Here is a 25,910-nt window from a genome sequence, read left to right on the forward strand (position 1 = left end):
CTGTATAAATAATAAATAGATAAATACATCTTTTAAAAAAGTTTGACCTAGATGTCACTGGGCTAAAACTGGGGAGCTGGAAGAGCTGATTCTTTCTGGGGGTTCATTCTCTTGGTTTTCTGCTTCCCACATCACTTGACTCAATGCCGGCTTCCTCCATCCTCAAAGTCAGTGTCAATATCTGGTGTGGTGTTGGCACACACCTGCCATCGCAGCATTCCAGGCTCAGGAGTTTGAGGCTATCTGGGGTTATATGGCAAGACCTTATCTCCAAAAATCAAAACAACCACTGCCAATCATCACCACCACAAAACCACTTTTGTGTTGTTTTTCTTTTCTGTCATTGTGAAGAAACATCATGACCAACTTATAAATGGAAAGGTTTGTTTAGGGTTCTGGTTCTAGAACAAAAAGAGTCCATGCTGTGGACATGTGCCATCACGCAGGCTTGGCAACTGGACCCGCAAGCTAAGAGTCACATCTTAAAGGGCAAACAGGAGGCAGAAAGCTGACTGCAAATGGTGCAAGTCTTTTAACATCTCAAAGCCGCCTTCCAATGACAAACCTTCTGCAATGAGGCCACGCCTCCCTAGACCTACCAAAACAAATACCACCAAATGGGGAGCAAGTGTTCAAGCGCGAGAGACTATGGGGGAGCTGCAGATTTCCCTGGAGTTTGAGTTTGAGGCAGTTGTGAGCAGGCTGGCTTGAATACAGAACACCAAACCCAGGTCCTCTGCTGCAGCAGTACACACTCTAACCCAATACACACTCTTAACCGCTGAGCCAGCTCCGCTCCGCCGTCTGCCCGCTCCCCCCCCACCCCCCCCCCCGCCCGACACACACACACACACACACACACACACACACACACACACACACACACACACACACACACACACACACACACACACACACACACACACACACACACACACACACACACACACACACACACACACACACACACACACACACACACACACACACACACACACACACACACACACACACACACACACACCGCCGCCGCCCATCATATTTTTAACACAGTGAAGAACAGAGGTTATTGGTGTTCCCTGTGTTCACCTGCTTAACCTGAACTGCATAATGAACAGGGGGAGGCCACGCTGGGTGCACCCTCGGGTCTGGCTTCTCTTTAAGATCTAACGCCTGAGACCCAGGGGCCCACCTCAGTGCACGTGGACCAGCGGTTCCCGCAGGGAGTCGCACCACCGAGACTGGAGCCTAGAGCGGCCGCCCCCGCCCGCCTAACCCCTCCACTCCGCCCCGCCGCCTCTATCCCGGAAGTTGCTGCGGAGCGCTCGCGAGCTAGTCGCTCACCGCGGAGATCCGGAGCGGCCGCGCTTGCGGAGCCGTCACCATGCCTGTGAGTGTTTGGCATCTGGGCTCGAGCTTGCATTGCTTCGGGCTTTCTATCCGCCCGGCGCCTCGGCAGGCGGCTGGGCTCGCGGCGTCTCCCGCCGGTCCCCGCAGCTCGGGCCGGGGCGTGGCGGGCTTGTCGAGACTTGCCCGGGCGGCGCGGCGCGGCGTGGCTGGCCTTGCCCGGGCGGGAGCGCGAGCGGCCGGCGGGTGGGGAGCAGTTCCCGGCCTACGGGGGGCTTTCCGTTCGTTAACGGTCCTTGCAGCTGCTGCTGACACGTTGGTTCCCACCCCGGGCGAGCACGCGGCCGCTCTGTGCTGGCCATTTGATGTGGAGCCTCCGGGCTGCGACCATCCCGGCCTCGCTCGGGTCGGCTGCGGTCCTCCTTCCGCGAGGCCTGGGCCAGACTCGGTCTTAGCTTTGCTAGGTATCCAGCCGAACTAAGAAAGGGGTTCTTTTTACCATATGCTCCCCACCCCCACCCCCGAGCGCCGTAAAGTCCCAGGACAAGGACTCCCAAAGTATGGGTGAAAGTATGGTCCGATTTAAAAAAAAAAAAAGTTAACATCTTCAGTTCCTCCGTCTGCCGAGTGTGCCTGTTGCTCCTACTTGCTCGCCGTGTTAGGTTAAATCCGCCAGCAGTGTGCTCTGACTGCGGCAGTAACAATATGCTTCCTTCCCCAGCTGGCTAGAGACCTATTACACCCTTCCTTGGAAGAGGAAAAGAAAAAACATAAGAAGAAACGGCTGGTGCAGAGCCCAAATTCTTACTTCATGGATGTGAAATGTCCAGGTAAACTTTCAAAATTTTCTTGTCCTAAAGGAAGTTTCTGACACCATCCAAACTTAAATAAGTCAGGATCCACTGTTGAGTAGAAATGAGGTCACAGAATTGTCACAGGGGACATTTTAAATAAACATACCTTAGTAGAAACATATGGGAACCAGGTGAAGTGTGTTTGGCTGAAGTCTTTAAGCTGTTCATTAAAATGAAGAAATTTCTAATTCACCATGCAATGAAAGTGTATTAATTCTTCATTCTCAGAGTTGCTGTCTGATGTGTTTGCCACTAACCATATGTGGCCGTTTAGTACTTAAATGTGACCAGTGAAAATGGAGAGAGTCTTTAAGGGTAAAACACATTAAACTCTGAAGATACAACATGAAAAAGATGACATGTCTATTATAGCTGAAATGTTAATGTTCCGGAAATACCAAGTCTTCTAGAATAGTTTGATACATGTGTGGTTTGCTGTTAGGACTGGAGTTTACGGGAGATGTGTAAAACATCGCTTATTGTATAAACAACGTGCACTCTGCATATTAAGAAATATGATGAGCTGTTACTATGTTTTCTTCTGCTTTTCCAATTTTTAATGTATGCTCCCCTTTGTAGGTTGCTACAAGATTACTACGGTTTTCAGCCATGCTCAAACAGTGGTTCTTTGTGTAGGCTGTTCAACAGTGCTATGCCAGCCCACAGGAGGAAAAGCCAGGCTCACAGAAGGTATATCTTCTGACATTTTCTAACCCAGTAATGAGATTTAAAATGTTTTATTGTGTGTTTTTTATAGAGTCCCTAGTTCAGAAAAGACCTGTGTTCAATTCCCAACATCCACATGGTAGCTCACAATTGTCTCTAATTCCAGTTCCAGGAGATCCAGCACCCTCACACAGACATACAATACATATGAAAGAAAAAATAAAATTATCTTGTTTCGTTATATATTTGGTGCATAAAAGAGGTTTTTTAAATTGTTGCCAGTTAAGGGGCAAATACCTCAGTTGTATCAATTAAAATGTTTTATTTTCATGGACAACTATTTAATGCTTAATTTAAAAAGTTTTATAGTCTAACTTCACTTTAATACAATAAGTAAAAATAATTATATAGATTTTCATAATAAGACATTCAAATTTACAATTCCATAATCCTGAAAATCTGCCTATGTTGTTTTGGGGAACTATGAATGCCATGTTTTCACTGGAAGAGTTACAAGTCAATTAGCAGTGAGTCTAAGATCAATTTGGTGTGACTGGGTGAGATCAGAGTCCAAAGTCAACATAAGACAAGTAAGAGTTCAGGGTGTGGCTGCACATGAGGGAGCACAGGCAGGTAGATCTCGAGTTCAAGGCCAGCCAGCCTGGCATATGTAGTAAATTTGAGGACAGCCAGGGCTACACAGATGCCCTGACTCAAAAACAAAACTAAAAAGGAGAAGAAGCTGGAACTTGTTTCATGCCGTGACGTTGGAAGCTCTGTGCGTGCGCTGGCAGTGAGGCCAGTGGTGCAGCCAGCACAGTTCTAACATCTGAGAAGAAGAATCAGCTGTTTTCTAGGGAGACTGAAGGGGACTGAGGCAGAGGAAGTAAGAGGATCTTCAGAATAGTTTGAATGTTCAGTTCAGGTTTATGGTCTTAAATAGATTCCATTGTGTAATTTGAAAACAACAGACCATTGTGGTTATGTCAGAATAAACTCAAACAGCTATTATAGTGAGTGTATATTGACCATAATTAGAAACTTAAGGTTTCTGCTTAAAAGCTAGCATTCCTATGTGTAAGAGTTCTAAAGCTTTTTTATTTAAGAAGTACTTCTGCCAGTGCAGTCACACCAAAAAAAGAGAAGGTGTTCATCACACTGTTGTTGCTCCTCTGCAGGCTGTTCATTTAGAAGAAAGCAGCACTGATCATGGATGAGTTCCTGAGTCTGTGCTCTTCACAGAAAGCCTTATCAAGTTCAGTTACTCTACCAAGACACTGTAATTACCTTTGATTTTATAAAGTACACAACAATGATCTCCTATTTTGGTGTCAGTTTTTCAATAAAGTTTTAATTATGGACAAATTTGCTGCCCTTCTTTTCTTTGTCTTTTGTATAGTACATGTGGGTATGCTATACATTTAGTTGTACTGTGTATGTGATCTTGGTTTAAACATCTTAAAAGTGTATTTTGACTAGTTTGTGTCCCATTTCAAGAGTGCACATACCCTAAATATTTGACTTCCAGACCATTCTAAATTGTATTGAGCTCCATTTTCTGGCAAGCCATGCTGTTGCTATTTTGATCCATGCTTAACTGTTTGCACTGTCAGAATAGCAGTTTCTCAATTTCTTTTACATCTGGCTCATTTCCTACTATCCCTGATCTTGGTTTCTTGTGTACCAAAACGTCACCTCAGGAAGAAAAGAACTAAGGCCGGGGCTGCCGATTAGTCATCGAGCACTTGCCCCATGCCCAAGGCCCCGGTTCAAATCCCAGTGCTTGTAGAAAAGGGAAAAAAGCCTTGTAGATGCAGTTTAAAGCCTACTTGCAAACATTTCTAGGTTGTGGCTTTGGTGCTGTTTCGTCTGTAGCAACAAAGACTGGAGCTGCCACTGCTTCCAGCCAGGGCTGTCCTTGACCTCAGAGACAACCCTGTTTCTGCCTCCTCAGTGCTGGGATTAAAGGCTGGGCGCACCACATCCCACCCCCACCCTGGCCTAGGCCCAGGCCTAATTTATATTTTGATGTGACTTACTTAGTTTACTAAACTGAACGGATAGAGTTGTGTCCCACAAAGTGACTTTTGGGGACTGGCCAGTTTTCAGGAGAATTTTTTAAACATGAGAAGACAGGATAATGGTCAAATTAGCCTCCAGAGTCCGGATCCAGCTAGGGTTGAGAACTGGAGATAAAATACAGTCACGTCAGAGTGCTTAGCATGATTCCTTTCCCAAAATTATCTTCCACAAAGATAGTTGTGGGCCTTTTGTTTTTAGCTAAAAAAGGAATTGTCTATTCATAATAAAAGTATTTTAAAATTGTATTTTTCTCCAGATATCCTTATTGGCAAGCAAAATGCTTGTGCTGACTGTATGCTGTAAAACAAGCCCCCACCTCCCCCCCAAGTTTAATGGCTTAAGATAGTGACTTATTTATCTCATGGTTACGTAAGTTCGCTGGCTACTCTGCTGTCTCAAGTTTCGCTTACAGAGCTTTAAGTAGAGGTGGAGCTGCGTTGGGTCCAGCGTGGTTTCAGTTAGGCGTGACAACTGGTGGGTGCTAGCAGGTGTCCAGGGCATCTTGGTTCCTCAGTAAGTGAAGTGGGAGAGTCTGTGACAGTGACAGCAGGCTGGAAGGGCCTCTAAAGCTAAAGAGCAGGACAGTACTGCCACATTGGTCAGAGCTAACCCTGCTTCCAGAGGGGAGAGAAACAGCCCTACCTGTCATGGAAAGAAGTTACTGCCCAAGAGAACTGGGAATTGTGGCTACTAAGTAATTTGTTTCCTAAGGAGAATTCTAGAATCTGTCAGTTAGGCCCTAGTCTCCAGCATATGGCATCTATGACTGTTGCAACAGTATCCCAAAGTCAGTACTATGGGAAGCCATCAGTGGAGCCTGCCTCCTAGTCTCCGTATTCACCCGTGTCCAGTCCACTCCCACAGTGGGTCAGGGTCGAGCTGTAGTTATTAGACAATAGAATTTGCCACATGTGACAGTGCTCTCTTCTGTGCTACCTGCTCCAGTCACCATGCCTTCCTTGCCAGGATGGACAACAGCCCTGAAAATGCAAACATTCATTTTCCTCCGCTGTTTCTGACAGATATCTGATCACAGTGGTGTAAACTAAGGATACAGTGAATTCTGGCTAGCCTGTAACGTATCATGCACCGCGCCTGCCACACTGTACTCTCACTCACCCACCCTCTCTTCCTCTCCTTAACTTGCTCTTAAGCCCACAACTAGCCATGCAGCCCTACAGGGAGGCCTGTGTGTGACAGGACGGACCGCAGGCCATCCTGGGAGCTTTTCCTCCAGTCCCAGAGATACTTGGGACCTACGATACCTTGTCTGCTGCCTCTTTACAGACTCTGCCCCAGTCCTGCCCAACTATATTGCTCTTCAGTTCCAGAGCCTTAGGAATGGTGAGATAACACATGTTTCTTTGAAACATATATATATGTTTCAAATATATATTTTTTCATACATATGCATTTCATATGAATGTGTTTTCACTGTCAAAATATTAAAAAGGTCAATATTTACAGCCTTCTACTTCATGATAACTCCACTATTACATATTCAAATAGTACATATTTTAGCCAAGTTTGGTGGCCCATATCTTTAAGTCTTGGGGCTTGGAAAGTAAAGTAGGAAGACTGAAGTTCAAAGCCAGCCTCTGCTATAGAGAAAGACTATAAAGAAAGTAAAAATAAAAACCTAAAAACTAAAAAGTACCTTCTTTTATCGGAATATTTTATTTCAAGAGTTAACACTTTTTTTCAAAAAGTAGAAACAACTGTTATTTCCCTGAGTGTAAAGAACTAATTGTCCAATAAAAAGGCAATTACAAAATTAAGCAATTAGAGGTACATAATTCTCCACAAGTTGCTGTACTCTGTTAAAAATGTATTCTTAAAAAATTTTTTTAAATGTATTTTGGAATGTCAACATTTCAAAGAATGAAAGGCTCACTGTGGCGCTGATGAGTCGGCTCTGTCCTTATCAAACTCCAGGGCGATCTTCAGTGCAGTGCTATTGAGGCCAACAGACTGCATGTTGCATATGATAGAGACGATTACTCCCCGTGGCGGAACCTTGTTGTTTACAGCCTCTGGGTCCAGCTCTTCAGGAAGGACCAGCAGGACGCTGCTGGCGCCCACGGCACCTCCGGTGTGTGAGGCGTAATGCCGCTGCTTCCTGCAGGAACCGTACGATTGCTTCTTTTCTACAACGCCCCACGCCATTGCGTACTTGCCCTCTGTGTCCCAGGACATCTCGGTGTTAGGGACTGGCGTCCACATCATCACCATCGTTTCCGGCTTGAGATATCCAGGTAAGAGCTTTTCATTTGAGTTCTTAAACAGCCCGACCTGGTAGCCATACAGCATTGCGTTCCCAAACTTCAGGAGATCACCCACTGTGGACAGAAATCCACCACCAGCCCATTTATAGGAGTTATCCACGTAAGGCGTGTTGACAAGACGTTTCTTTTTATTGTAAACATAAAATCTAAAATGAAGTAAGAATGGTCATTAAAAACTTAATAGTTTATTATCATCAACTTTACCTATGACAATGAGTAGGAATGTGTACAAATAAAGTAGGCTGTCGTGGTCATACCTACACTACAAACCAACCATGATTCTCAGTGTAATTCAAACGATAATGATAGTGGGTAGGCAGGTAATCCACTGAATGAACTAACGCGGAGAATCTTTTTCTATTGGTATACTTTCCCATACTAAGCACGTCTAACTTGTTTTTGTTTTTTGAGACAGGGTTTCTGTTTAGCCTTGGCTGTCCTGACTCGCTTTGTAGGCCAGGTTGGCCTCGAACTCACAGCGATCCGCCTGCCTCTGCCTCCCGAGTGCTGGGAATAAAGGCGTGCGCCACCACGCCCGGCACACATCTAACTTTTAATACTTGCAAAAATGCACTGATCAAGCTACATATTTGCCCCATGCATGAGGTTAGTATTTTTTTTGTTGTTGTTGTTGAGGTTCGTATTTATATTGGGTAGATATTCCTAGTCCTTGGACTTAGTGTTGAGTCATGTGCTATAGATGAATTTTGTAGCAAAACTGTGCACCTTAGGATGTTTAGAAATAAGACTGATGGTCTACAAAGTAAGTCCAGGACAGCCAAGCCTACACAGAGAGACCCTGTCTCGAAAAACCAAAAACAAAACAAACCCCCCCCCCCCAAAAAGAAATAAGACTGATATTCGAAAGACTAGATTTCTTGGACAAAAATAGCACACAAATGCCATGTACGATGATGCAACAAATGTCATGTATGATGGATGACATAACATGGTACTTTGTAGGGATTGTCAGAGAGGCTAAGTTCAGGAAATTTTAGTTTTAATCCTAATTTTCACCTTCACTGCTGTGATCATTTTGGCAAACAAATATTCATATAGTTATTACTATGTCAATTCATTTTAATAACCATTAAGATAGGAATTCATTTGTTCTGAGAATCTTCAAGGGAGGTACTATTATAAATACTTACTTGGGGCTGGGCGTGGTAGCGCACGCCTTTAATCCCAGCACTCGGGAGGCAGAGGCAGGTGGATCACTGTGAATTCAAGGCCAGCCTGGTCTACAAAGCAAGTTCAGGACAGCCAAGGCTACACAGAGAAACCCTGTCTTGAAAAACACACACACAAAAACAAAACAAATAAATACTTACTTGGCCTGGAAGTGGCAGAGCTGGATTTAAAACTAGGCAGCTTGCCATCCTATGCTGTCTCTCCACTTTAGAATCATACTCTGATCTGGGATTAATATTTCTTCCAGGCAGAGCCCAGGTTATGTGTATGAAGCACTTTGCATATTTCCGACGGGTGCTTAAGAAACAGCTGCTAGCTGTAGTCGACTTTGTATATCATAACTATGACGGAGCTCTTACAGCCAGGGGCTGCTCTGACACAGTGTTCCAGAGGGACAGTGTAGTCTTGAGGAGGCTCCATGGGTGCTGCGTAAATGCAATGGCGCCGCAGACCACGAGGCAAACGTCCTTCCTCATGAAGATCCTTTCTCTCACGACCCATACTGAAGTGGTGTTCTCAGGGTTTGAGGCGCTAACTGCCGCCCTCAGTGATCTTTCTGGAAGCGCATTTCAGCCCCACTCTTCATAAGTGGTAGTCAGCCTCAATCTCATGCTAACACCAGAAACTTGGCAACTTCCTCCTGTCACCATCACTTGCTCCCCAGCTCTCCACCAGGACCATCTCCGCTGACCTCCCTCTGTCCTCCGCCGACCTCCCTCCGTCCTCCGCCGACCTCCCTCCGTCCTCCGCCGACCTCCCTCCGTCCTCCGCCGACCTCCCTCCGTCCTCCGCCGACCTCCCTGGCCCTCTCCTGAGCTCTCACTCCTGGGATGCTTCCTGATTTCACCTGCTTTTTCTGTTCTATGGCATCAGTTATGTCAGTCACGCTGGCTATGGTTTCAAGGCTATTGTCTCATTCCTTGAGGCACATCTGCACACCAATCTTGACCAAACGCCCCTGCTCCCTTTCTCTTTGGTCTCTACTGGCCAGGCAAAGTAGAAACCCATATAGCAAAGCTGACTGCCATCGCTGTGTCCTCTGGCTACAGGACATCAGTGCTGGTTGGTTGATCCAGTGCTGGGGACAGACCCCAGGGCCTTGCACATAGTAGGTGATGCTCTACCACAAAGCCACATCCCCAGCCCTAGGTGGCGTTAAACCTTCCTCTCTCCTGTTCCCTGGTTCATCTGTAACAGTTATCCTCAGCCGCTTCCACTTTCCACATTCTACTCTCGTTGGCTCCAGGAAGAATTATCACCACACAACCTGCTTTACCGAGAAGATCAGGGCCATCTAAAGGGAGCCAGAATTTATCTACAAATGATATTTCCAGCAGCAGCAGCAGCAGCAGCAGCAGCATCCTCCTCCATTCTTCTGTAGTTATTTAAGACATTTCTTCCAGTTTTTAAAAGATTAATTCTACCATGTATCTTTTTGTGTTTTGGAGTTTTTGCTGTTATTTGTTTGGTTTTTGAGGCAGAGTCAACTATGTAACCCAGCTTGGTCCTCCACTCATGACCCGCCAACGGGGATTACAGATGTCCACCATTACACCTAGCCCCGCCCCTGTACTTGTGATTGCCTTGGTTTGCCCAAACAGTACTGTACAAGCATGGCTGAGGCCAACCACGGAGCAAGGTGGTTCTGTTCGGCTGAAGGAGGAGCTTGAGAGGGGAGGCAGCAAGAGGAAACACTGCAGGAGGAGACACGGGACAGGGGGGAGGTCATGAAGGACTTTCTGTGCTAAGAACTCTGGCTCCCGCGCCCTAGCTCACAAACTTAGTCAAGTGGAAAACTTGACTCTGCTGGTTACGCTTCTCACACTTTCTCTCCAGGAATTCCACAGTCCAGTCAGAAGCCAACGATTATGTCACCCCTGTCCTCTCCCTTCCCAAGCCCTCCCATGCTTATCACTGCCCTGGGAATAAAATCCACACTTCCTTCATGACCTTTAACACATGGTCTTCAACAGAGGTAGTCCCAGGTCCTGAACGTTCCACCTGTGACGGATTCTCCCATATCCTGCCAGACCATCAACTATCCCTTCAGACAGATATTTGCTAGAATATGTTTACACTTAGCGGAGGCTACAATCCTTGGAGATTTTTATTAAAGTGAGGCTTTTGCTCAGATCCCACATTTCTTACAAGCCTCCAAATGATCCAGATTAGGCCATACCAGGGAGCAAAATGGTTCTGTCCTGGTCATCCCCTGCCTCACTGGTGATCTCATCATCCCCTGCATTGCTGGTGACCTGGCCATTCCCTGCATCACTGGTGACCTGGTCATCCCCTGCATCGCTGGTGATCTGATCATCCCCTGCCTCACTGGTGTCCTGGTCATCCCCTGCATCACTGGTGACCTGGTCATCTCCTGCATCACTGGTGACCTGGTCATCCCCTGCATCACTGGTGACCTGGTCATCCCCTGCATCGCTGGTGATCTGATCATCCCCTGCCTCACTGGTGTCCTGGTCATCCCCTGCCTCACTGGTGTCCTGGTCATCCCCTGCATCACTGGTGTCCTGATCATCTCCTGCATCACTGGTGTCCTGGTCATCCGGTGATCTGATCATCCTCTGCCTCACTGGTGACCTGGTCATGTCCTGCATCACTGGTGACCTGATCATCTCCTGCATCACTGGTGACCTGGTCATCCCCTGCATCGCTGGTGATCTGATCATCCCCTGCCTCACTGGTGTCCTGGTCATCCCCTGCATCACTGGTGTCCTGATCATCTCCTGCATCACTGGTGACCTGGTCATCCCCTGCATCACTGGTGACCTGGTCATCCCCTGCATCACTGGTGACCTGGTTATCCCCTGCATCACTGGTGACCTGGTCATCCCCTGCATCACTGGTGACCTGGTCATCCCCTGCATCACTGGTGACCTGGTCATCTCCTGCATCACTGGTGTCCTGGTCATCCGGTGATCTGATCATCCTCTGCCTCACTGGTGACCTGGTCATGCCCTGCATCACTGGTGACCTGGTCATCCCCTGCCTCACTGGTGACCTGGTCATCCCCTGCATCACTGGTGTCCTGATCATCTCCTGCATCACTGGTGTCCTGGTCATCCCCTGCATCACTGGTGACCTGGTCATCCCCTGCCTCACTGGTGACCTGGTCATCCCCTGCATCACTGGTGTCCTGATCATCTCCTGCATCACTGGTGTCCTGATCATCCCCTGCATCACTGGTGACCTGGTCATCCCCTGCATCACTGGTGTCCTGGTCATCCCCTGCATCACTGGTGTCCTGATCATCCCCTGCATCACTGGTGACCTGGTCATCCCCTGCATCACTGGTATCCTGATCATCTCCTGCATCACTGGTGTCCTGATCATCTCCTGCCTCACTGGTGACCTGGTCATCCCCTGCATCACTGGTGTCCTGATCATCTCCTGCATCACTGGTGTCCTGGTCATCCCCTGCATCACTGGTGACCTGGTCATCCCCTGCATCACTGGTGTCCTGATCATCTCCTGCATCACTGGTGTCCTGGTCATCCCCTGCATCACTGGTGACCTGGTCATCCCCTGCATCACTGGTGACCTGGTCATCCCCTGCATCACTGGTGACCTGGTCATCTCCTGCATCACTGGTGTCCTGGTCATCCGGTGATCTGATCATCCTCTGCCTCACTGGTGACCTGGTCATGCCCTGCATCACTGGTGACCTGGTCATCCCCTGCCTCACTGGTGACCTGGTCATCCCCTGCATCACTGGTGACCTGGTCATCTCCTGCATCACTGGTGTCCTGGTCATCCGGTGATCTGATCATCCTCTGCCTCACTGGTGACCTGGTCATGCCCTGCATCACTGGTGACCTGGTCATCCCCTGCCTCACTGGTGACCTGGTCATCCCCTGCATCACTGGTGTCCTGATCATCCCCTGCCTCACTGGTGTCCTGGTCATCTCCTGCATCACTGGTGACCTGGTCATCCCCTGCATCACTGGTGTCCTGGTCATCTCCTGCATCACTGGTGTCCTGGTCATCCGGTGATCTGATCATCCTCTGCCTCACTGGTGACCTGGTCATGCCCTGCATCACTGGTGACCTGGTCATCCCCTGCCTCACTGGTGACCTGGTCATCCCCTGCATCACTGGTGACCTGGTCATCCCCTGCATCACTGGTGACCTGGTCATCTCCTGCATCATTGGTGTCCTGGTCATCCGGTGATCTGATCATCCTCTGCCTCACTGGTGACCTGGTCATGCCCTGCATCACTGGTGACCTGGTCATCCCCTGCCTCACTGGTGACCTGGTCATCCCCTGCATCACTGGTGACCTGGTCATCTCCTGCATCACTGGTGTCCTGGTCATCCGGTGATCTGATCATCCTCTGCCTCACTGGTGACCTGGTCATGCCCTGCATCACTGGTGACCTGGTCATCCCCTGCCTCACTGATGACCTGGTCATCCCCTGCATCACTGGTGTCCTGATCATCCCCTGCCTCACTGGTGTCCTGGTCATCTCCTGCATCACTGGTGACCTGGTCATCCCCTGCATCACTGGTGTCCTGGTCATCTCCTGCATCACTGGTGTCCTGGTCATCCGGTGATCTGATCATCCTCTGCCTCACTGGTGACCTGGTCATGCCCTGCATCACTGGTGACCTGGTCATGCCCAGCATCACTGGTGACCTGGTCGTGCCCTGCATCACTGGTGACCTGGTCATGCCCAGCATCACTGGTGACCTGGTACTGCTCTTGGGCCCTTCTGCTCTCAGAGCATCCTTGGGATCCCCTCTTTTTGCTAACTGCTCATCCTACTTCACCCGGTTATGAGCTGGGTTTTTAGGGGATAGAGTAGACTCCTGGGGTGATGGCTCAGTGCTTAAGAGCTGCAGACAACTCTGAGCCATCGTGTGGGTGCCGGGAACCAAGCCCAAGCCCTCCATGAGGGCAGCAAGTGTCTTAACTGCTGAGCCATCTCTTCAGCCCCAACACCTGGATTTTCTATTAACACTAACAATATTCTAATGTGCTTTTGAAGAAGAGCTGAAATATGCTTACCACAATCACCTGTAGACTTTCTCCCTCCCAAAATTATATCTTCTTTCAAAATTTGTACCTCGGAGGGACTTTGAGAATATATAGTTAGAAAAAGGACTCCAATTTTTTCTTTCAAGATTTCACTATATTCCCTAGAATCTCAATTCAGAATTGGATGAAGTAGAATTAGGAGTTAGGAAAGAGGTAGCCACAAGTATGTTTCTAAAGTGTTAAAAAAAAAAGTGTGGGTACTGGAGAGGTGGCTCAGCAGTTAAGAGCACTTGCTACTCTTGCAGAGGACCTGGGTTTGATTCTCAGCACCCACATGGTGGATGACAACTTTTGTAACCCCTGTTTTAGGAGCTCTCCTGACCTCACTGGGCACCAGGTGTGCATGTAGTGCACATACACAGACACAGGTAAAACATCCGTACACATAAAAATGAATAATCCTTTTTTCTTAAGTATGCAGAGGATTTTTAAGGCAGTGTTTTTCTGTATATCACAGCCTGGCCTTGAATTCACTATATAACACAGACTAGCCTCCAACTAACAGCAATTATCCTGCCTCTGCCTCCTGAGTACTGGGCTTACAGGGTCCTTATGTGTGGTCTCCTCATGTCCAACACTAATGTCACAAACCCTGTTTGGTCAATGCTGCTGGGTCTTAGCCTTCCTTCCTCCCACCCCGTGGCTCCCAAGAACACCTTCTTCCTCGGTGCTGGTCACTCCCCAGGGCCAGCTAACCAAGTAAGATTATCAACACATCTAAAGGGAGTTACATAAGGGAAATCATGAAAGAGAGGTACGCTTTCGCCAGGTGTGGTGGCGCACACCTTTAATCCCAGCACTCAGGAGGCAGAGGTGGGTGGATCTCCATGAATGTGAGGCCAGCCTGGTCTACAGAGTGAGTTCCAGGACAGCCAAGGCTACGCAGGGAAACCCTGTCTCAAAAAACAAACAAATAAACCAAAACCTCATTAAGGTATTTGTGTCTTAAGAGAAAACTCTAAATTGTAAATCTGTTTTTGTTTTTTTGAGCTCACTCATGCATGTATGTACACACACACACAGTTTTAAAAGCAAAGCTCAGCTGGGACACACAATGACCTTAGCCCCCCCTTACACACAGATCTAGATACTTATTTTCAAATATTAACCTAAGTCACAATAACTTCTGTTATTGTGTTATCTGCTGTTGGCACTAGATCTTTCTTTCGATCCAACCAACAAACCTTGGCATTTCATTTCTCCTTTTCTGCAGGTTTCCAGCAGAGCACGATGCTGGCCTACAGATGTTAGCCCTGAGAGTCTCAGTCACTTAAGAACCACAGTTCTCCCTTGAAAATTATATTTCATTGCTTGCTGCTAACCTGATTTCTTTGGTGTCTCTTAGGCCACAGCCTGACTTGCAATGCATATTTAATCCTTTAAAATAAGATGGCAACTTAAAGTGATAATTTAGCTAAAACATTAAGACTGAACAAAACCAATGTGGAGAGGAGAAAATAAAGCTTAAAATCTCCCAAAGTACCACTATTTCATCTTTTTCTTTTGAACGTGCCAGTAAAGCTCTTCAAAGCATGCATTGCTGGAAATATGCAAGAAAAATTAACAGGAAAATGATTCAATGCAGAGCCGGAGGCAGTGGCACACACCTGTAATCCCAGCACTTGGGGAGGCAGAGGCAGGAAGATCTCTGTGAGTTCTAGGACAGCCTGGTCTACAAAGTGAGGACAGGACAGCCAAGGCTACAGAGAAATCCTGTCTCAAAAAACCAAAATAAACCAAAATCCCCAAACTGAACCCATAGTAAAGAGCGCATTCATCACTCTAACCCAATGAACACACAAACATGAACGTCCTAGTTTTCATTATTAACATACAGAATACCAACTATGAAGCCCTGATTAAAAATATGCACAGGGGACAGTATTAGATGCCTTTGACTCCGGCTGTCAAGAGTTTGGGATGGGAGGATTTTGAGCTCATGGCCAGTCTGGACTACACGTACAGGGAGCTGGAGAGACGGTTCAGCAGTCAAGGAACACTTACTGCTCTTGCAGAAGACGTGAGTTCAGTTCCCAGCACCCAAATTAGGAGACTCACAATTGCATATAATTCCAGTTCCAGGGCATCTGACACCTTCTAGCCTCCATGAGCACATGCACACACATTTCACACAAATCCATGCAAGCATATACATATACACATACCTAATAATCTTTCATGTATATTATATATGCAATCTAATAACCATTTGCCCATATAATGGCAATGACAGATTACGACCATTCATCAAAGTAACCTACAAATGCATACTAGTTTGAATAAACATACTTCTAATCGAATTCCAACCAACAAACATAAAAAGCAGAGAAGGTTGGAGTAGCCATTTGCAACTCACATAGCCAATTCCAGGGATCCAATGCCCTCTTCTGGCTCTTAGGTCAACTACACACTCATACATATACCCACATACAGACACACATAAACAAAATGAAAATGTATCTTTAAAAAAAGAAAGAAAGAAAGAGAAAGCTGGTACCACCTTAAAGCCACTAAAACACTGTTACTACTAACTGGACAAATTTACAGCATGCAGCTTCTGAGACACAGAACAATAAGTGAAGTGTAAGATAACGAGCCAGGGCTGGAGAGATGCTCAGAGGTTAAGAGCACTGTCCGTTCTCCCAAAGGTTCCAAGTTAATTCCCAGCAACCACGTGGTGGCTCATGACAATCTATAATATGATCTGGGCCCTCTTCTGGTGTGCAGGTACACATGTGGGCAGAATACAGTATAAATAATAAATAAATCTTTTTTAAAAAAAGAAAAAAGCTTTAAAAAAAAAAAGTCCTTAGACCAGAGACCATGTGTACGTATGAGTGTGTGTCACAAAGACATTATTAGAACAACTGCCAAAATTGGAATAAAGTCTGTAGATTTGATTAAACCACTGCACAAACGTCCTCGTTTTTAGAAGATGCACAGATGCACATTTAACCATTTATAGGTAATGAATACCAACCATGTCTACAGCTTATTTTCACATGGTTCAGGAAACACCAATATACAAACAGATAATATAAGTATGACATAACTATATCATGTAGGGAATCTGGGTGACAACTCTATGTGAATTTCTTTTTTTAAAAAAAATTCATTTGACACTTTTTTAAAAAGTTATTTATCACTATGCATACAGTGCTCTGCTTGCATGCACACCTGCATGCCAGAAGAGGGCATCAGGTCACATTACAGGTGGTTGTGAGCCACCATGTGGTTGCTGGGAGTTGAACTCAGGACCTTTGGAAGAGCAGTCAGTGCCCTTAACCGCTGAGCCACTTCTCCAGCGCCCCCATGTGAGTTTCTTATACTATTGCAACTTTTTCTAAGTATGAATTATTTCAAAATAAACTGAAAGTAATGAAAAATGAAGAGGGAAACACAACACTAAAAATAAGAACAGATGCTTAAAGACCAACTGTCTGTGCACATGACAGAATCTGGCGGCATTACTCAGGTGCTTCCGTCGTGACTGTTTCTCTCTTTATTGTTCCTGTGCCCTCCTTCCCCTTTGTGACAGTCTCATTTCAGCGTGGCACTCGCTATGTAGCCTTATTATTCTTGAACTCACAGCAATCCCCGTGCCTCATCCTCCTGGTGCAGGGAATACAGGAGTGAGACACCATGCTTGACTTACTAAGCATCATGGGATACCACAAACACCTTTCTTTCTTTCACTTTACTCTTGAAAAACAGACAAGTAGAAAAGCTCCAAAACTGTGGCAAGCTGCTGTTGGCATGGCAACAAGGACGATCTGGTTCTTAACGTGACAGGACAGGTGAAGATGTGACTCAGCAGATGTCTGCTTACCTTGCTCTGTTGTAAATCACTGGCTCATTTTCTTCCTGCACAGTTGTCAGCATGTCCAAGTCATGGAAAATTTTCTGCATATAGTCCAAGTATTTATATCCTGAAGCTCTTTCCACTATGGCTGCCAGCAGGGTATAGCCAAACGTTGAGTACAAAAACTGACTACCTTGAGCCATCATTGCAAGGGGAGAGGAGGAGAAAATGCTTGATTATTCTTCAAACACATGCAAAACACATTTCCACTGAAAACAGCAATACTTTTAAAGCTGTAATATGTTACTTCAACATCTAAAAATAGGTCACAGGTGATGTGCCAACACACAGTTAACCTGTAGTGTACATGCTTAGTCCAGGCCCCTAATGTTGGCCAGTGCCAGGACATAAGAGTCACATGGTGATCAGCACAGCACTGCAAAGTTGTGTGAATCTGCACTTTTATTTTATCTGAAAATGAAATAAACAAATATGTACTGCCTCAAAGCAAAACAAACTCCTTCAAATGGGCAATAAAATGGAAAGGTGGAAGAAAAACAAATTAGACTTCTCTGTCAGTTGTCTTTTTGGGGAAAGTGTGGGAGTGAACCCCAGACAGGCAAAGGCCGGTGGCCAAAGCTAAGACCTGGGATTCCTGGGAGCGAAGAGCTATGATGTGTGCAAAGAGACACACGGGCTCCCGGGCTTTCTCATGGCTATGAGGCAGAACAAGTCTACTTTACAGTCTGAGGTATTAAAAGGGCAGCGCAGAGTTACTGGGTCACTGGGGCATCAGGCCTTGTCCACAGCTTTAGCGGTCATTAGGGCTCAGAGCTGCTACTTTTCCAAAAAGTGACCTAAAGGCGTCATCCTTCTGGCTATTGATTGCTCAGAAGTCGTGAATGCACTGAATCAGGGCGGATGCACTGAATCAATCGCAGGTTGCCCTTTAACTCAGGTTGTCTGATGGAAGCTTTAGTGGACGGCTGCATAGCAACACACAGCTATACCTTCATCAAATGTCTTGCTCCCATCAATACATGCCACTGTTTAAGATATAACTAGTCATGAGCCACAGAGAACCACATATGTACATATACATACACACATACATACAGCATTACACACGCACACACACACACACTTCAGAGATCTGCCTGCCTCTGCCTCCTAAGTGCTGGTATCAGAGGTGTGTGCTATCCCTGCCCAGCTACGAGTTATTTTAATAAAATGTTTGTAGGCATGAAAATTTTGTTTCAAATACATACTTAAATACAAAAATACATATGCATATGGTTCATTTTGGGTTTTTAATTCCTAAGATTTTATGATCTATACTAAAAATGGGTAGAAACTTTAGATACAAAATCCATAATTATATTTTCATTGGCTTTTTAAATTACATCTATAATAATGTTGATTCACAGTAAAAATCTTTAATTTATATATATTTTAAATTTATGCACATGGGGGAAGGCAGTACATATTGAGTCCCAGGACGAGCTGGAGCTGTGGGTGGTTATGAGCCACTAGAAGTGGGTGCTGAGGGCAGAGCTCGGCTTTTCTGTGAGAGCAGGACATGCTTGCTCTTCATCACTGAGCCATCTCTCCAGTCCCATAAATGACTTTCAAAATGAAAATAGTACATCAATATATGATAAGTTTAAGAAAAAGAGCATATAAAAATAAAGCTAAAGCTCAGCATGGTGCTACACACCTATTATCCCAGCACTTGGGAAACTGAGGCAGGAGCATCACAGTTGAGCTAGCCTGGGCTACACAAATGAGCCTCTGTCTCAAAGGAAAAACAATTATTTGTATACATTAGCTTTTGGAAGGTAAGTTGACTTGTGCTAGCTACTTAAGGGACAAAGGTACATAACAGGCTGCTGACCCCTTTCCATGCCAGCCACGTACAGACGCAACAGCAGCATCTTCCTCCCCTACCTGCGCCAGGCTTTGATTGGAGAATTATTATCCTGTCATTCTCCACAGCTGCCATGAACACCTTGGGACTGAGAATCTTCTGTGACCAAGTACCTTCCGTGGCACTGGTGCCAAACAGCTACCTGCCTGTCTGTCAAGGGAGATGGCTCAGGTGGGAACGCACTTGTAAAGCAAGCAGGAAGACCTGAGTTCAATCCCCAGAACCCACAGAAAAAAGTCAGGGTGATGGCACTTGCAGTACTGGTTCTCAGGAGGCAAGATGGCTCCACAAGTAGAGGCGTTTGCTGCCTGATGCCCTGGATTCAGTGCCTGGGACGCATGTGGTGAAAGGAGCATTGACTTGAAAGTTGCCCTCTGACCTCCACACACATCACAAAAAATAAATAAGCTAAAAAAAACCAAAAACCAAGGTGAACTCTTCCTGAGGAATGATGACCAAGGTTGTCTTCTGGTATGCGCATGCACATGTGTAACACACACACATACACACATACACACACACACTGCAGGGACTATACTGGCCCATTACAATCACTAACGTTACTGAAAGCAGTCGGGATAACAATATCCTGGGTTTTCTGAAAAAAAAAGAAACCTGAACACTAACAACTGTGTTAGGAGAAGGAGTCAGCACTCACCAGGTTTAAAAAATAAAGGGTCATTTTTAAATAATCTTAGGGATTCAATTGAATTTTCAAACTTTTCTTTCAAATATAATTCGCCTTGTTCAAAATCATTCTTTTTCTTGGTAGGCTTTGCGTTCCGGCATTTGCCCTCAGTCTCCTGCTCGGCTTTCGCTTTAGGCGAGTCGCTCTTTTCGTTACTTCTGCCTCCCTTTTCTTTCAGTTCTTTCTCTTGGTCAGATGGTAGGAACCCTTTCATCATCTTCAGGGCTTTATAAGCTTTCTCTTCTTTCACTTTTTTCATGTCCTTTTCATAATGACGAATTCCACTTAAGTGGGAAATGAGTAATCTTGTCGTGACAGAAACCTGACAGCAAAAACAAAAGCCATAAAAATTCGATTACAGCACAAACTGTACAATAATAACCCAACAACAGCCTTGGAGCAGGAAGAAGACTCATAGTCCTCACTCGGGGCTGCTGCTGGGAAAATGCCCTGCAGACCCTCAGTCTAAATTACAGAGGAGTAGCAACAGATTATCATCTAGATTGAGAAAGAAACCTATGAAAACAAAAACAGAAACCAAAGACTTCTATTAAGTATTTAAAATATATTCCAGTATAAACAGTGTAACATACCAGCAGGCAAACGAACTGTGAGAGTCACTACCTTTTCGCCCTCATACTCTTTTTCTGGGAACTCAGGGACGTAGTGCTGCACTGGGAGGTCCAGATCCAGCTGCCCTGCTTCCCACAGTTTGGCGAGAGCCACCATGGTAAGGCTCTTGCTGATGCTTGCAATCCTCATGACTGTTTCTGGTTTGCAGGGCACTCGGTTCTCCACATCCGCGTAGCCTAAACCTGCAGGGGAGGTGGAGCAGGAAGTCTGACACTGGAATTGTACCACCTGAAACAGTGTCACTTTTATGAGATACTTAAAGTTGGACTGGTCAGGGTGAGAGTCCTACCAATACTGACAGTCATTAGCCTAATGATCTAAGTTTATAGCTGAACTGAATTTTACCTGGCACACAACAATTTCCCATCTGATACTTTCAGGTGTTATTAATTTTTCTTAGCTTAACAATATGATGATTATACACTTCTTTATGTTTTTGTTTTTCAAGCAGGGTCTTGCTACACAGCCCAGGTTGGTCTTGAACTCAGGGTACTCCTGAGCATCCCTCCAGGATCTCAGGTGCCGTAATGGCTATCTTTGGCTGTCAACTTGACTACATCTGGAATTAACTAAAACCTCAAAATAGAGGGAACACTTCGTAGGGATTTCTGCTTAATTTGAAGGGGGAAGATCTACTTCTAATGCAGGGCTTTGAAGTAGGAAAACACACCTTTAATCCAGATCCTTAATTCAGGCCTAACGTGGACCGTGCCGTCTGCTGGGACTCTATATAAGGACATGCCAGAAGGAGGCGTGGCCCCATGCTAGCAAGTCCAGTCCTTCACCAGCGTTAGCGCCCACTTCTCTGGGATTCCAGCACATACTGGAGGCCAGCTGGGACACCCAGCCTCACGGCCGGAGCAACTACTGGATTCCTGGACTTTCCATTTATGGCCAGACATTGTTGGAGTATCTGCACTTCAGCCTATGAGTCACTCTAATAAAACCACTTTCTATGTAAAGAGAAGGAGATTCATCCATTCAGCTCTGTTGCTCTAGAGAACCTTCACTGATGTAGATTCTGGAACAAGAAGTGTGGTGATGCCGGGCAGCTGGATCTGTACAACCAACCATGTTTGCTACTCTACATTTTAAATAATTTACATTCTTTAAAGTAAACATCACCATTCTTCATAATTCCTCATATTAAAGTTTTCTCCATTTTTGAGTATCTTCATTGAATTCTTTGAAATAGCCAGCAAATAAAATGAATGTGAAAACATGTATGTCAAATTCCCTAATCACTTGCTTAATTCAGCAGTAACTAGGGGAAAAAAAAAATACACTAATTTTTGTTGTCGTTGGATTTTCAAGACAGGGTCTCAAACTCACAACAACACTAATTATTTTTTAATACACTAATTTTTTAAAGCTTCATCTAGAAAAAAGTTTGGTTTTCATCTTCTGAACAGGGTAAAAGTGTTTAATTAGATGGAAGAAATATAAAGAACTGAAGTCTGAAAAGAATAAAATGCTGCAGGGTGTGGTGACATACACCTGTAATCACAGAAACTTGGGAGGCAGAGGCAGGCAGTTCTCTTTCAGTTTGAGGCCAGCCTGGTCTACAAAGTGAGTCCAGGACAGCCAAGGCTACACAGAGAGACCCTGTCTCAAAAAACAAAATAAAACAGAAAGAATAAAATGGTAAATGTGAAAATCTTTGTATATAGTTTCCACCTAGGAAACTGGCACTTACTAAATTCTTTTTATTCTTTCTCTCCTTCCTAATCCTCTCCGGGGTGTGTGTGTGTGTGTGTGTGTGTGTGTGTGTGTGTGTGTGTGTGTACGTGCACATATAGTAGCCAGAGGACAACTTACAAAAGTCAATTTTTTCCTTCTATTATCTTGGTCCCTGGGACGGAATCAGGTTGTAAAGTTTGGCATGCACATGGTGTACAAATATACATGCAGGCAAAACACTCATACATGTACGCTGTATGCCCATAGAGGCTAAAGTGAATATCAGATCCTCTGGAACGGAAGTGACAGTTAAAAGCCACCGGAACAACTGAGTTGAAGCAGCCAGCCCAGCCAGCCCAGCCATAGCAAGAACAAGAAAGGGTGAGTTTATTAAGCAGTAAGTCTCAGAGGATGAAAACATTCCAGCCCTAGGGTAGATTGTACAGAGGCTAGAAGCTTCCAGGACTAGGCCTGGTTAGCAGAAGGAAGCAGTGAGCCTCCCAGACAACAACTGAGCCTGGAGAATAAACGTTATTCTTACATGTGGGACCCAAACGCAGATGCTCTGCAAGAACAGCAAGTGTCCCTGACCACTGAGCCATCTCTCTAGCCCTGCCCCTGTTACACTTTTTTAGTCAGGATGTTTCTATATGTCCCCAGCTTGTCCTCACACTCAAGGTGATCTTCCTTCTCAGTTCTTCAGTGCTAGGGTTATAGACGCACTACCAAGCCTGGCTTGTTCATTTTTTTATCATGACATTTTTCACAAATTAGCTATATTGATTAGAATATACATACACTAAAGGGATGTATTATTTTTCAAGACCCCACCACTTCTGGCAATGTCTTCTAAAACTTCTTCTTTCCCCCAAAATTTGTCTTGCCTACAAGAAGTGCAGGGGTAAAGGTAGAGTAGGGACTGAGGGATGGCCAACCAATCACTGGCCCGACTTGAGACGCCCCCCCCCCCCCGAGAGAGCCAACCCCTGACATAAAATCTAAAAACAAAAGCTACTTCTTTCCTTAAATAATGCCTGAAACATCATTTACGGAAAACCCAGGTGATGAAGTGGAACAATTTGTCCACAATGGAGGAATTCTGTTATGAAATAATACCCTGATAAACTGATTATAAAGCAAATAGAAATGGCTCCCTATAGCTTATAACTTTGGGGGGATGATCAGGGTCTCATGTAGCTCAGGTGGCCTGGAAGACACTATGTGACCTTGAACCTCTGATGCTCCATCTTCTCCCTCCTGAGCAGTGGGACCACAGGTCGGTACATCAAAGTGGTACAAGGGATCTCACCCAGAACCTAACAGCAGTACCAATTGAGCTTTTTGTTGTTAAACAACAGAGCCAGGCGTGGTGGCGCACGCTTTTAATCTCAGCACTCTGGGAGGCAGAGGCAGGTGGATCGCTGGGAGTTCGAGGCCAGCCTGGTCTACAAATAGAGTCCAGGACAGCCAAGATAACACAGATAAACCTTGTCTGGGAAACCAAAACAAACAGTTAACCTTTCTGTCTAGTAAAAATAATAGGCCACAACTCATTAAGGACAAGGGATAGCAAATGTCCCTAGTACTTGGTATAGTGTCTTTTACAGAAATGGCGAATACTCAGGGAGGCAGAGGCAGGTGGACCTCTGTGAGTTCCAGGCCACCCTGGTCTGTCTTGAAAAAACAAAAAAAGAAGAGGGGTAGGAGGAGGAATGGGGAAAAATATGACTGAATTAAAGAAAAAAATGTGCAGAACTAAAGTTTTAATTACTCATAAGAGTTACTTAATATGTGATAGTGGATATTTAATAGGTGTTTCTACATTCCATTTTCAGACCAATAAATCCGCTCTTAACAGTAACCTGGGATAAGAAACAGACCATCTTGAAGACATTCATTTACTTCAGTCACATTTTAATTATTTACTTACTTTTGAACCTGAATCCAGGCATGAAAGTTAAGCAAGGAATTTCCAGCCAGGCAGCGCACGCCTTTAATCCCAGCACTTGGGAAGCAGAGGCAGGCGAATCTTTATAAATTTGAGGCCAGCCTGGTCTAAAGAGCTAGTTCCAATACAGAAAAGGATACAGAAAAACCCTGTTTCTAAATACAAAGAAACAAAGAAAAGGCAAGCAATTTCCACTGAGCTATACTTTTAGCCCAGTTAGTTACATTTAAACTTTGTAGCAATAAATAAAACAGCCTGATTGTTCTACAGATACATTGTCTCCACAATGTGTGCCTTTTTTTTTTTTTTGCAACTCCAACCCGTAAAATAACAGTATTCTACTTCACCAAGTAACAAAATGAGCAGCTCAATAATACTTGCTCAACCCACCTTCTGACCAGACTTCTTTTCCATCTACAGAGACTCCAACCACTATGCCAGGTGCGCCAACCTCATCCTAAAAGAAAAGATGAAGGCGGTTCAAAAAAGGTCTCTGTACTCAGGGAGGCTCTCTCAGGTTGGGCCTCATGGCCCCGCCCACTCTGCGGCCCCGCCCACCGGTGGGCGGGGGCAAGGCTTCTGCTCAGCTGGCAGCTGCTGGCGAAGGGTGCCTGGCTCGCTCTCTACAGGGGAAGGGGCGGTCCCCTCCGCAGCCGGTGACCTCAGCTGCTGCTCGAGCAACCCCAAGAGCGTCAGCCCGCGGCTCGGCAGCCGGGAAAAGGGAAGTCTTTTTCGGAAGCCGCCGCCCTCGGCGTCCGCCGGGCCCGCACCTTAATCCGGTGCAGCAGATCGCGGCTGCTCTCGATGGCTCTGGAGAAGGCCCTGGCGGCGGGCGGCGCAGACGTGTGCGGGCTCCCGGGGCCCGGGGCCTGATCGTGGGGCAGCTCGGTGGCGCCCGCCGCCTCGGGATCCGTGGGAGACTGAACGGGAACGGCGCCTCGCAGCTCGACCGCCAGCTTCGCCCCGAGCGCCAGCCCCAGCCCGAGCCCCAGGCCGCCGGCCCAGCCAAGGCCCAGCACGGGCAGGCGGGTTCGCCCGTGCGCCCCGCGCCGCCCTCCGCCCCGGGCTGGGCCCGTGGTGGCCGCAGCCCGAGCTGTCAGGCTTGACAGGAGCCGGTACATGTCGCCTCCGCTGGGCCCGCCGCCTTCTAGCTGGCGCAGGCCCGGCCCGCGGCGGGCTGGACGAGGGGCGGGGCGGGGGCGGGGCCTCACAGTTCCGAGCAGCCGAGGCCGGACGGGTGAGCGACGAGCGCATCGAGCGCCTGGTCCCGGCCTCCCTTCTCGCTTTCTGGCTACTAATCCTTATTGGTTCCTCTCTCCCTTTCTCGCTTTCTACTTCCTCCCTCTCTTTCCTATCTTTTCCCCCTTGCTTTATTTCCCCTTCTCTTTTCCCTCCATCTCTTCTTTTTCTCTCGCACCCCACATTTCTCCTTCCAGCCTCTTTTCACTTTCATTTTTTTCTCTTTCTCTTTCTCCCCCTTCTCTTCCTTCTTCGCACTTTAGTTTCTCTCTCCCTCAAGCCTCTCTTTCTTTTCCTTATTCTCTCCTATTCACTCTTCTTTCCCTTGCTTCTTCCTCCCCAACACACGTGACATCCTTAGACAAGTGTCCTGTCCAGTGTCCCTGCAACACCCTCTTGCCGCTTTGTGCACACCTTAACAACACTCACCCCTGCGCACCGTTGAGATGCAGTGACTAAAGTATACTCGCCAGGCAAACACGGAATTCAAATCCCCAGGAGAAAATGCCTAGTGT

General features: G+C 46.3%; 2 protein-coding genes across 4 annotated transcripts; one reads left to right on the forward strand and one right to left on the reverse strand.

Moving 5' to 3' along the window:
• The first annotated feature begins 1,233 nt into the window (after positions 1 to 1,233).
• RPS27L (ribosomal protein S27 like) lies at positions 1,234 to 4,232 on the forward strand. Of its 2 annotated transcripts, none has more exons than XM_084781582.1 (4): positions 1,234 to 1,390; positions 2,069 to 2,177; positions 2,781 to 2,891; positions 4,046 to 4,232. In XM_084781582.1, the coding sequence occupies exons 1-4, from the start codon at positions 1,385 to 1,387 to the stop codon at positions 4,072 to 4,074; spliced, it is 255 nt and encodes an 84-aa protein (XP_084637708.1). In that variant the 5' UTR covers positions 1,234 to 1,384; the 3' UTR covers positions 4,075 to 4,232. The 2 variants fall into 2 exon arrangements, with proteins under 2 accessions (XP_084637708.1, XP_084637709.1); XM_084781583.1 differs by lacking the exon at positions 1,234 to 1,390 and adding an exon at positions 1,633 to 1,811.
• Positions 4,233 to 6,596: 2,364 nt separating this feature from the next.
• On the reverse strand, positions 6,597 to 25,327 carry LACTB (lactamase beta). Of its 2 annotated transcripts, XM_084781580.1 has the most exons (6): positions 24,927 to 25,321; positions 24,547 to 24,613; positions 20,520 to 20,710; positions 19,866 to 20,217; positions 17,308 to 17,473; positions 6,597 to 7,380 (listed from the first exon to the last, which is right to left on the reverse strand). In XM_084781580.1, exons 1-6 carry the CDS (start codon positions 25,275 to 25,277, stop codon positions 6,840 to 6,842), a joined length of 1,668 nt encoding a protein of 555 aa, XP_084637706.1. In that variant the 5' UTR covers positions 25,278 to 25,321; the 3' UTR covers positions 6,597 to 6,839. The 2 variants fall into 2 exon arrangements, with proteins under 2 accessions (XP_084637706.1, XP_084637707.1); XM_084781581.1 differs by lacking the exon at positions 17,308 to 17,473 and having other exon boundaries at positions 7,136 to 7,380; positions 24,927 to 25,327.
• Positions 25,328 to 25,910: the final 583 nt, after the last annotated feature.

Source organism: Acomys minous (genome assembly GCF_964271855.1).
Source record: "Acomys minous genome assembly, chromosome: 5".
Taxonomy (NCBI): Eukaryota; Metazoa; Chordata; class Mammalia; order Rodentia; family Muridae; genus Acomys; species Acomys minous.

Excerpts from the sequence above, each read along its gene's own strand:
- RPS27L (XM_084781582.1), top strand. Across the intron at positions 2,178-2,780 it reads CATGGATGTGAAATGTCCAG|GTTGCTACAAGATTACTACG; the intron begins GTAAACTTTCAA and ends TCCCCTTTGTAG. Across the intron at positions 2,892-4,045 it reads AAAAGCCAGGCTCACAGAAG|GCTGTTCATTTAGAAGAAAG; the intron begins GTATATCTTCTG and ends GCTCCTCTGCAG.
- LACTB (XM_084781580.1), bottom strand. The coding sequence starts at position 25,277 with ATGTACCGGCTCCTGTCAAGCCTGACAGCTCGGGCTGCGGCCACCACG. Across the intron at positions 20,711-24,546 it reads AAAAGAAGTCTGGTCAGAAG|GTTTAGGCTACGCGGATGTG; the intron begins GTGGGTTGAGCA and ends CCTCCCCTGCAG. Across the intron at positions 7,381-17,307 it reads GTGATTTACAACAGAGCAAG|ATTTTATGTTTACAATAAAA; the intron begins GTAAGCAGACAT and ends ACTTCATTTTAG.